The sequence below is a fragment of the Schistocerca cancellata genome, chromosome 6 (genome assembly GCF_023864275.1).
Source record: "Schistocerca cancellata isolate TAMUIC-IGC-003103 chromosome 6, iqSchCanc2.1, whole genome shotgun sequence".
NCBI classification, from domain to species: Eukaryota; Metazoa; Arthropoda; class Insecta; order Orthoptera; family Acrididae; genus Schistocerca; species Schistocerca cancellata.
This window is the reverse complement of record NC_064631.1, coordinates 560,361,889-560,374,459: the sequence shown is the minus strand read 5'-3', so window position 1 is coordinate 560,374,459 and position 12,571 is coordinate 560,361,889. Positions and strand designations below refer to the sequence as shown.

General features: G+C 41.0%; 1 protein-coding gene across 1 annotated transcript in view; it reads right to left on the bottom strand.

Moving 5' to 3' along the window:
• Nucleotides 1-12,571, bottom strand: part of LOC126088426 (armadillo repeat-containing protein gudu) — a 227,376-nt gene that overhangs the window by 91,205 nt on the left and 123,600 nt on the right. The window contains exons 6-7 of the mRNA XM_049906570.1: nucleotides 11,885-11,995; nucleotides 10,147-10,371 (exon numbers count right to left, since the gene is read on the bottom strand). Of these exons, the coding sequence (XP_049762527.1) occupies nucleotides 10,147-10,371; nucleotides 11,885-11,995 (336 nt within the window). The remainder of the gene's footprint in view (nucleotides 1-10,146; nucleotides 10,372-11,884; nucleotides 11,996-12,571) is intronic.

Sequence of the window (12,571 nt, the reverse complement as noted above, 5' to 3'; positions counted from 1 at the left end):
TCAGTGAGATCCTCGGTATATTCCAAGAGGGACTGATCACTACAGATGTGATGGCCATGGATGACTGACCCTCGAATCATGAAACGACACATCATGTTTTGATTCATGAGGGTCAGCAACTGATAAAAAAAAGTGGGGCCCCCGGGGTCCCAAGGTCGTGTGGCGTCGGTCCATGTCCCGCTGAGATAATTTGTCCTTTTAGGACAATTATCTGGGCAAGCACCCACGCCAGCAAAAGGTTGGCGCGTGTAAAAGTTGTCTTTTTGGAGTGACAGACATGTGAGTATTGATAACTGAAATAGCTTAGCAACCAATCCAGTATATAAGGGGCATGAAATTGTTGTCTTCACAGTATGTCCTCTGAATCCACTACGAGAACGTCTATTGTCTCTGACGAGCTGCCAGAAATAGTAAGTACATTTCTGTATAATGGAAACTTTGTACAAACTTGCACGAATTGCTGTTTGTGGAAGACTCCAAAATACCTTGGATGTTTATCAATTGGAGTTACCACAAACTATACGGGAAGATATTTTATTGGAATTTCGTTATTCAAAATTTAATTTCATGTTAAATTCGTATAGACTGCCAGAATGTTATATATTTGATAAAAGTGAAAATGTACCCATGATTAATGAAATAGTAAATGATGCAGTAGAAGCTTGTGCAAAAATAAGAGTGGGAATTCCAGTTCCGTGGGAAAGGTTTGATTACAATGTCGTTTTTTGATATTACTACATTCTGGCAGAATAGATTTAAAATTAAAGTATTTTTTTACGAAGTTACTTACAAACATTTCGTATATACTATTTGTGAGAATTGTTTATACAAATTATCCGATTCATGGATGGCTAGGTTGTATGGAAGGAAATTCTTGCTATGGAATAGGTGAAAGCTGTCGAAGTGGAGACATTGCTGGTGTTTGGTAGGTTTGATATAGATGGAGGTACTAATGTAGCCATGTTTGAGGTGAAGGTCAACATCAAGGAATGTAGCTTGTTGGGTTGAGGAGGACCAGGTGAAGGGAATGGGGGAGAAGATGTTGAGATTCTGAAGGACTGCAGATAGGGTCTCCTCACCCTCAGTCTAGATCACAAAGATGTCATCAGTGACTCTGAACAAGGTGAGGGGTTTGAGATTCGTGATGGTTAGGAAGGATTCCTCCAGATGGTCCATGACTAGGTTGGTATAGGATGGTGATATGTGAGGGCCCATTGCCATGACCCATATTTGTTTGTAGGTGACACCTGCAAAGGAGAGGTAATTACAGGTGAGGATGTAGTTGGTCATGGCGAGCAGGAAGGAAGTTGTAGGTTTGGAATCCGTAGGGCACTGGGGAAAGTAATACTCAATAGCAGCAAGGCCATGGGCATGAAGGGAGATGGCTTCAATATTGACAAGCATGGCACCATGTGGAAAAGGAACAGGAACTGTGGAGAGCCGGAGGAGGAAATGGTTAATATCTTTTATATGGAGGGTAAGTTGCAGGTGATAGGCTGAAGGTGTTGGTCTACAAGAGCAGAGATTCTCTCAGTGGGGTCACAGTAACCAGGCACAATGGTGCATCCTAGATGGTCAGTTTTATGGACTTTAGGAAGTATGTAGAAGGTAGGAGTGCAGGGAGTGGTAGTGGTGAGGAGAGAGACAGACTCCGGAGACAGGTTCTGGGAAGGACCGAAGGATTTGAGGAGAGACTGGAGATCCTGCTAAATTTCTGGAATGGGGTCACTGTGGAAGGGTTTGTAGGTTGACAGATCTGACAGCTGGCAGAACCCTGTTAGCTTGAATGTCGAGGGATATGGGGATGATGGTGAGGCAAGGTTCGAGGTTAAGAAATTCTGGATAGTTAACAGGGTAACAGGGGGTGATTTGGGGTGGGGGGGTGGGGGGGGGGCCAGGAGCTGGGTCACAGCTGGATGGAGGTAGGGTTAAGTGTTGATCTTAAGTTGAGTCTGACTGGTAGGGTTGGTGGCAAAAATGCTTTTCCAATGTAGGGACCAGGAGAATGAGAGAATATCTTTAAGTTGAGCATGATTGAATTTTGGAGTGAGACAAAAGGTAAGGCCTTTGGAAAGGACTTACAATTCTGTGTGGCTAAGGCTTTTGGAGGAAAGGTTCATGACTGTGTTTTGGATGTGTTTAGGTTCTGGATTCTGTATGGTGGTGGAAGGAAGTCTTTGAGGATAGGGTAAATGTATCAGGTCTGTGAGGCAGGGACTATCAGCTATGAGGGGATGTGGGGGAGGGTTGGAGGCCGTTTTATGGTTGTTAGGGATGGTGGTCCAAGGCTAGAGTAGGAAGTGAACAGTTTGGAGAGCTTTTTGAGGTGGCCGCAGTCATGTGTGTGAGTTGCATGTGTTTTGTGTGTGTGTGTGTGTGTGTGTGTGTGTGTGTGTGTGTGTCGCCTATTGCTGACAAAGGCCTTAATGGCCAAAAGCTTTATCTGTGACAGTCTTTTAGTTGCGCCTATCTGCGACTCAGCATCTCCGCTATATAGTGAGTAGGAATTTTCCTTTTTATAATATTGTTACACTCCATACTGTATTTTCCACTGTTTAAGTTGATGTTATAAATGGTTAAATGGTACTGTATTGGGGAGGAGGGGCAGTTATTTGAATTAATTAATTAATTATAGTGTCTAACCTCACAATGTTTAACCACCATTTTCTGGCAGATTTCAGGAAGTTTAGGAGCCTAACAGCAGGGGATGGTGAGGCTGTCCAAGCTGTGACTGCAGTGAGATGGCACTGGCAGTGTGACAACAAAAAAGGGACATGTACAAAATAGATGGAACAAGTAATGATCCAGAAGTACTTCCATATTATAAACATACTGTAATGTGTTAACAAAAATTGTAAAAAGTCTATATTTCTGCACATCATGTCTGAAATTGACAGTTCAGACAGTAGAATAAAATCAAAATGGAATATTGTCAAAGAGAGAAAGGTAAAGGAGCCATAGAAGATGACATTATTTTTGTTAAAGAGAATGAGAGCATTGTTAAAGAAAGTTCATGTGTAGCAGATTTCATTAATAAATACTTTTTAAAAAAGGGTAAGAAAATTCTTGCAAATAGTTCAGAAGAGAAAGCAAAACAGTATGAAAAGAAGCAATACAAAGGAGATTTAGTGAAATAGAATTTAATCTCACATCCTCAAGTGAAATAAGAAAGATCATCATGACTCTAAGAAGTAAATGTCCACATTGAGTGAATAATAATATAAGTTGTAGCTCTACAGCATATAATGTGCTTAGTCAGTTATGTGATGCACCATTCATTGCAGGTGTTTTCCCAGACCGATTAAAATATGTTATTGTGAGACATCTCCCAGAAGGCAAAAAAAGTATGCTAAACATGAATTCTAAAATATATACCTTAGGAGCTATGAGCACTACTTCATCTTCAATACCGGGAAACAAATCTCTTCTGCTGCAAGCTCTTTGCTTTCCGAGTTTTTAGAGGAGGTACTGTGAACCAAAACAAGAAAAAAATTGTCTAGTAAACCTGGGCCCTAGAATGCATACCATAAGAGCTATGATCACTTGTTCATCAGAAGAAATGTGTTTCACAATAGTGAAGATGAACAAGTGCTCATTTCTCTTACTATACGCACTTCAGAGCTCATGTTTAACAACAAATACTTTTCTCTTTTTGTTCCATATTACCACCTATCATAATGTGGAAAGCAAAGAGTCTGCAGCAGAACAGATTTGTTTCACAGTAAAGAAGAGGAAATTAATTAAAGTCATACGGCACAAATGACTGAAACATCATAAAGGGCGTGGTCAACCATCTAATCCCGAAGCTTTTTCCCTATCCTCCATGCCCACAGCACCTTTTCTTTGTAAAGTATGAGTTTATGTGTGAAAGTGTATCTGTTAAGTGTGGTTGACTGTAATGATATGTGTATAGTATAGTGTTGTGCTTACGTTGGATATAATGAGAGAAGGCTGAGGGTGAAACTTGGTGCTGACTCATAGCATACTCCTCTTGAAGAGGAGTACCAAGAGGGCCACCAAGCTTAATGTCCTCATCTGATGGATGGATCACCATCAACAGTGTCACATACTCTCACTTTATGAAACACTGCAGAAGGCTTGGAACTGAATGCAGGACATTGTTGCAAATACTGGTGGCCAGGGACTTCATGCCACCACCCCTCATGTCCCCTCTGCCATAAAGGCAAAGGAAAAATTGTCAGCAGCATACAGCATACGTAGATGGTACTTAACTTTAGTGATGTGACAGGATCCGGTGTATCTGCGTCAGCATGGCCGTTGACTTATTTCACAGGATTGAAGATGAAGAAGTACTCATAGCTCCTAAGGAATGCATTTTAGAGCCCATGTTTACTAGATTTTATGTTTTGAATGATCATTCCTGTCATATCCATAAATATTGACCATTCCTTCTGGGATACTCTGTACAAAGAGTGTGGTTTCATCCAAAGAGTGAGGTCCCCTTGTGAAGTTGGTACCTCACAATGGAACCACAAGCCAAGTATAGTCCCTGCCAGATGCAGGCACAGATGAGAGACATTGATAAAGACACCCTCAAGAGGTATGATACACTGCCACTACTGGAGGCCTACTTACATCAGAGTGCAGCATCACTCGCCCTCTTGCCCCACTTTTTGATAGCCCAGTTTGATAGCAGCAGCATCGCAACTCAGATCCAGAAACAAGCTAGTACATCATTAGTCAGAACTGTGTACCACAGTTCACAGTTAAATGAATGTGAATTTGACTGTCATTCAGTACTAACCAAAGTAATAAACAGTTATTATTGTGTTCTATGACTTTACTAAACATATAGTGTCATTCATATGGACATGGATTTCATCCAAGTTGAGTATTTTGCATGAAGAGTTTTACTAAAGTGGACTAATATTCTTTATATGTGTTGTAGTAACTGCTCAACCTCCTCCCGAAATAAAACTTGTGAACTGTCATCTAGGCTTGCTACAAATTATATAAAAAGAAGGGTGACATTGCAGATGTCATTAACTTCCAGCCAGTCTCACTCCTTAATCATCTTCTAAAATTTTTGAGAAGCTAATTTATTCCAGGGTTGTCACCAACCTGTGTAGTAGAAAGACACTTAGCCAACTGCAATTCGGATTTCAAAAAGGCCACTTGCTGAGACAGTCTTTTTTACATCTACTGAGCACATAATAAGGTAATTAAATGATAAAATATCACCAGTTGGGATTATTGCGGTTTTGTGAATCATAATATGCTATTAGAGAAGTTACACATTTATGGACTATACAGTTTAGCACATTTCTGAATTGTTATTTTAAAAAAAAGAGGATGCAAAAAGTTATCCCACCTGTTTGAGTAATACAAGGAAGGATGCCAGATCATCTGTATGGGAGTAAAATTACAGTGGGAGCTCTATGGGGTTTGATCATTGCTTTGTTACAGTTCTTGCATTATGTTAATGATCTACCATTTTATTTGAAAGTGGAGGTGGAATTAGTTCTGTTTTCAGATTACAGGGGCATTGTTGGAAGCAAAGCAAAGGAGTATCCACATAGAAAATAGTAAATGATGTCCCTGTGAGTTAATGACTGGTTTGGCACAAATGGGCTGGTTTTAATCTTCATCCAGGTTTGTATTGCCATAAATATCCCACCTTCTGTTAACCTAGTATACCAACAAAAAAACATTAACAGTGTGGAAAGTTCTTAGATGTGCACATTGATGAAACTTAAACTGGAAAAGCCTGTAGTAAACCTTCTAAAACATATAAGTTTGGCTGCTTTTGGCATAAGGATAATTGCCAACTTCATGTGTATAAAACTCAGTAAGTCAATATAATTTGCTTATTTTCATTCACTGATGTCTTACAGGATAATATTATGATACATCTCCTCAATTAGGAAAAAGTATTCATTGCAAAAAAGAAAATAATCAGAATTCAGTAGGAATTCATAAACATTCATCTTTCAGGCATCTCTTTGAGCAGCAAGGAATTTTAACCACAGCCTCACAGTGTAGTTATTCTCTTATGAAATTTATTATCAACAATCCATCTGAGTTTGAGACTAGCAGACATATTGACAGCTATAACACTAGAAGAACAAATAATTTGCATTGCCCTTTGATGAATCAACATATGGCATGGAAAGGAGTAATTTATGCAGTTCTCCAATGTGCCTATGGAAATAAAATTATTGATAGGTAGCAGAAATCTTTTCAGATTGATGACTAAAGATTTTTCTGTGTAACAACTATTTTATATCATAGAGGAATTCTTGAATAGAGATAATTACACTTCAAGCTGTGGTTTCAAAAAATCCTTAATAGACAAAACCACAAATGTGATTTTATTGATTACTGCTTTTGGCTTATCTACCACCCATCTTCAGATCATAACAAAATACTTCAATAAGTGTACAACTGCCGAATGATGGGACACATTGTCATAATTTGTGTGAGGAAGATTGTTTGTTATGCTATCCAATGGAATAATTATGTAAATTATCCCAGAATAAAAAGTCATAGCATGTAATGCACCATCCTTTCTGAGGCTAGTTCCCTTGTTGCACACTGGTTGTTAATCCACCGTTTGCTACCTAGGCCTATCACAGCTTCACCAGAGCTCCATTAGCTGCCATATTTCATGGTTCCTACAGGGTCTTCACAACTACTAGATTGGACCTGGGGCACTCAGGGTCTTCACTCTACTTCACTCCTATAGTCCATCTTGTACTGTGTGGTGTTGTCCACTTCCCAAAACTTTCATGAGAGGTTGGTCTTCTGGGAGATTGGCATTCTAGATGATGGAAAGATATGATGGGGTGTATTGGAAAAAGAGGCAAGGACTGGGTCAGAGTGAACAAAGAAAGTTTGTGGGAAAACAGGTCTAGATGACAAGGGTCGTTCCAAACACACCCAGCGTGGGGATGATGATGATGATGATGAGATGTGATGCACACAGGCAGATTCAGACAGTTCTCATATGTGTACTCTGTAGAATGAGATGCATGCTCTCATTCTGAGTCCATAACAATCAGTGCTTATGACATTACTTTAGAATAACAAAGTGGCAAGCATGATCTCAGTGTTCATGCGTGAAAACTGTCTGAGTCAGTCAGTATGCATTATATATGATGGCCTTTTACTCTGGGATAATTTACATCACTGTTCCATTGGGCTGCATAATATATGATCCTGGTCATATAAATTATGATGATGTGTCCTGCTATTTGGCAATTGTACACTGATCACTGTATCTAACTTTGATCTGAAAATGGCTTGTATATAAACTGAAATTATTAATCAATAAAGCTGCATTTGCGATCTTGACTATTAAAGGTTTTTTGAATCCACAGTTTTGACGTAACAGATTGCTTATCAGCAAATCTGAACATGCCAAATTTTCAAATGTGTGTTCTATGTTTGTTCAGTTGACGTGTTCCACATCATAATGTTTATTGCAAATACGAAGTATGGAACATGTAACTGTTATGCAGGGCTGTCTCTTGTGTACTTACTGTATCAGAATGTGCAATGGCAACAAACACAAAATAAATAATCCTCTTCTTTCCTGTGTTCCATACATCACCTTTCACTGTGTCAGTGCTCATCACTATTGTCTGAACAAGACAGGTACACAGTTGATATCCTATCTTTAGGTCAAAGTAAAGCAACAATAAACCACTTCCCATATAGCATTTACATGCCTGGCATGTAGGAATACCAAACACAAAAAAGAAAGCCAGAGTTTAGCATTCCACCAGAGTTGAAGTAGTACAGATCAGCTGGACAATAACAGAGGCAGAAGTTAGCCATGAGACTTTTAAGTGAACCATTTCTGTACTTGCTTGAACTTCTTTAGATAAATAAGAGTATGGCTGGAGGGGCAACTACCAATCAAGGTGGAACAGTGGCAAGACACTGTAATTGTGTTTGGAAGGACTTCAGTGCAAATCCTCACCCAGCCACATGGATTTAGATTTCCTATGGTCTCCCTAAATCACTTAAAGCAAATACTAGGATATATCTATTGCAAAGGGTTCAGTCAATGAATCATTGAGTACTTGGAATCACCAGTGACACAACTATTAATTTAAGCAGTGAATCACTGATGACATTACTACTCTTAGACAAAGCAAAGAAGAATAAAGGACTGTTGAATGGAATGGATGGTTTCATGGACTGAACATAAAGCAAAGAAAGGTGAAAGTGATGGGGAGTAGCAAAAATGAGATCAGCAGAAGACTCCACATCAAAATTGGCGGCAAAGAAGTAGATGAAAAGAAGAAATTTGCTACACTGGGACCGAAATAACACATGGCAAATGAAGTAAAGAAGATTTAAAAAGGAGACTATTGCACGCAAAGAGTGCCTACCTGTACAAAAGAATTTTACTAGTATCAAATATCAGGCTTGGTCTGTGGAAGAAATTTTGGAGCACTGCATTGTATGGAAAAGAATGATGTACTATAGGAAAGAAGGGAAGTATAGCATTGGGGATGTCATGCTATAGAAGGACATTGAAAATTAGGTCAGATAAGATAATAAATGAGGAGGTTCTCCACGCAATCAGTGGTGAAATGAACATAAGGAGTTCATTGACAGAAAGAAGGGACAGGCTAATGGAACTTCAGGAAATAACTCCCATGGGACTAGAGGCAGCTGTAGAGAGTAAAAAGTACTGTTGGGGAAAACAAGATAGGAATATATCTAACTAATAAATGAGGCCATTGGGTTCAAGTGGTACTCAGAGATGATGAATTTAGTGCAAGGGTGGAAGTCATGGCAGACCGCATCAAACCAGTCAAAAGACTGATAACTGAAAGAAAAAAAAAAATTATGATAAATGCATACGAGAAGCAAATGTTTGTGTCCTGCTAGGCTTCAAATCTAGATATCAGTACAATCTTGAGTCTGTGTTTAAGTTTAACTTCAGAAGCACATCTGAAAGGGGGTTGTCTATGGAGCTGCAGCTCTCTCTCAGAATGACACCTGTTTCTTCTTAATCTTCTAAAAGAAAAGATTCTTTGAAACATGGCTTTCACATTTAACAGCCTCAAATTCTTTTTTTAGCTATTGTAGTTGGTATTAGAGTAGATTAAGAAAACACCTTCATTTACACTAAAGATTTTGGATGCAGCATGGTAATATAAAATTTCCATGGGCTCAGCTGTGCCCCCCCCCCCCCCCCCAAGCAAAATTCTGGATTTGACTGTGCTTGCTACTACAATCTTTCTCCAAGGGGTATTAGCCCAACAGTATGGTATCAAAGCCTCTGTTGAGTTTGAACGTTACTGGTAGAAACAAGTGACGAGTTCAAACTACAAGCTGGTTGACAAGACATACAAGGTGAATGCAATTGGTAGTGCACTGCACGTATAAAGAATTCATCCACATTTTTCAGCTCTCGTTTAGCACACACAACTTTAGCTTACTGGAAATGTTTGTCTACTGAAAATCATGAAGAGCTCTCTTTAAAGGTGCATAAGTATGAAAGAATGTAGATGTACAAGAGAAAGAAATCAATGACATGTGGAAACATATAGTGGAGAATGAGAATGAAAGCCCCAGATTTGTTGTGAAAGTAGAGTGCATCTGTTAAGGAAACCACGTACAAGACCCTACATTATTCAGAGTTCTGCTCCTGTGTTTGAGGCCCTTTTCAAATCAGACTGATGGAAGGCAGGGAAAGAGTTCAGAGGATAATTGTTAGCATTCCAAGAGGAAAGTGTAAGCCATTCAAAAGTTAAATATGCATACACTGAGAACTGCGACAGAATTCTTTGGAAGAAAGGCTTCAGTCATTCCTGTTAATCTCTGTTGTGCAAGTCTGGGTAACTGGTATTCAAGGAAACTATACTACAGTTCTATTACTTCCATCACGTGTCTAGTGTAGGATATGAGAGTAAGCTAAGAGAATATAGGACATGGTGTGGTGGGCATTGGGGTGAGGGGGACACATAGGTAGCCATTTCGTGTTTGCTGCACAAGCAAGTGGAGTAGGACAAAGAGTGGATGATATTGAGAAAAAGTATCTGTTTGGCTTTGGGACTAATCAGAAAATGTTCTTGGACTTTGTGAATAACCTCCTTCTTGTTTACATTTCATTCTGTATAGTGCGTGATGTTAAAGAGCAAAAAGTAAACTCTACTTGAACTGTACCTCCTCACTTTCATCCTGTAATAAACTAACCAAGACCTCTACAGTTCTCAGTTCATCAAACCGGCGGACGTTGTCAGGGCTCATGGAACACTTCCAGATGGCCCCAGTCACAGCAGCCAGCAGTGGTTTATCTTGGTGGACATTGTTGTCCCGAGCAAGTTTCACCAGTGGGTCCAAACCACCATTCTGGCGTACTAGGTCTCTTGTAATCTCATCTTCCGCGCACTGTTCATGAAACCAATACATTACTGGTATTAAGAGCTGTTCAGTTACTTTCATTTACATATACACTCCTGGAAATGGAAAAAAGAACACATTGACACCGGTGTGTCAGACCCACCATACTTGCTCCAGACACTGCGAGAGGGCTGTACAAGCAATGATCACATGCACGGCACAGCGGACACACCAGGAACCGCGGTGTTGGCCGTTGAATGGTGCTAGCTGCGCAGCGTTTGTGCACCGCCGCCGTCAGTGTCAGCCAGTTTGCCATGACATACGGAGCTCCATCGCAGTCTTTAAGACTGGTAGCATGCCGCGACTGCGTGGACGTGAACCGTATGTGCAGTTGACGGACTTTGAGCGAGGGCGTATAGTGGGCATGCGGGAGGCCGGGTGGACGTACCGCCGAATTGCTCAACACGTGGGGCGTGAGGTCTCCACAGTACATCGATGTTGTCGCCAGTGGTCGGCGGAAGGCGCACGTGCCCGTCAACCTGGGACCGGACCGCAGCGACACAGGGATGCACGCCAAGACCGTAGGATCCTACGCAGTGCCGTAGGGGACCGCACCGCCACTTCCCAGCAAATTAGGGACACTGTTGCTCCTGGGGTATCGGCGAGGACCATTCGCAACCGTCTCCATGCAGCTGGGCTACGGTCCCGCACACCGTTAGGCCGTCTTCCGCTCACGCCCCAACATCGTGCAGCCCGCCTCCTGTGGTGTCGCAACAGGCGTGAATGGAGGGACGAATGGAGACGTGTCGTCTTCAGCGATGAGAGTCGCTTCTGCCTTGGTGCCAATGATGGTCGTATGCGTGTTTGGCGCCGTGCAGGTGAGCGCCACAATCAGGACTGCATACGACCGAGGCACACAGGGCCAACACCCGGCATCATGGTGTGGGGAGCGATCTCCTACACTGGCCGTACACCACTGGTGATCGTCGAGGGGACACTGAATAGTGCACGGTACATCCAAACCGTCATCGAACCCATCATTCTACCATTCCTAGACTGGCAAGGGAACTTGCTGTTCCAACAGGACAATGCACGTCCGCATGTATCCCGTGCCACCCAACGTGCTCTAGAAGGTGTAAGTCAACTACCCTGGCCAGCAAGATCTCCGGATCTGTCCCCCATTGAGCATGTTTGGGACTGGATGAAGCGTCGTCTCACGCGGTCTGCACGTCCAGCACGAACGCTGGTCCAACTGAGGCGCCAGGTGGAAATGGCATGGCAAGCCGTTCCACAGGACTACATCCAGCATCTCTACGATCGTCTCCATGGGAGAATAGCAGCCTGCATTGCTGCGAAAGGTGGATATACACTGTACTAGTGCCGACATTGTGCATGCTCTGTTGCCTGTGTCTATGTGCCTGTGGTTCTGTCAGTGTGATCACGTGATGTATCTGACCCCAGGAATGTGTCAATAAAGTTTCCCCTTCCTGGGACAATGAATTGACGGTGTTCTTATTTCAATTTCCAGGAGTGTATTTAATAAGACTCAAATATGTCTCACCTTGAATATAGCTGAAGCACAGTGTTTCTTCAGTTCCATACTTTCATCAGAGAGGTGTCGTACTAAGTCGATTATCATACCTTCTGTTTGGATTGCTAGTTGATAGTTTTTCTGGAAAGAATGAGAGATCTCATTACTGAAAAATTTATGCAATAATGTGCTCTAATATAGAATGATAAATCTTTTTAAAGTTTTAATTTACATAGTGAATAACTGAATAATGGCCTCTGAAGGTGCCTAAAATATGTTAATTCTGGCACAATATTTCAAATTATTTTATTACTTGTGTAAGAGTTTCATAAAAACTTCAGACAAATTATGAAGATGCTAGGATAAATTTAATAAGTTAATTTGTTGAACTTAATGACAACAAGAATTAACTGCTAATTGCTGCACTAAACATTGATCCTCTGCTGATCTTTTTACATTTCACTAGCTTTCCTGGCATTGTATCTTTCTTATATCGATGGATATGTAAAATGTTATATCGTGAAGATCAATCTGATATTTAACAAACTTTGTAGACACTTTCATCACATAACTGGTGATTAAATTTTCATTCCATATGCAGCTTGTCTCCATAAATATCAGTATGAGCTGTGATGCACTGTGTGTAACCTCCATCCAGATTTCAGCTCGTGGCATCTGTCTGTTCATCAGAGATGTAATACTATGACCTTGTTGTGT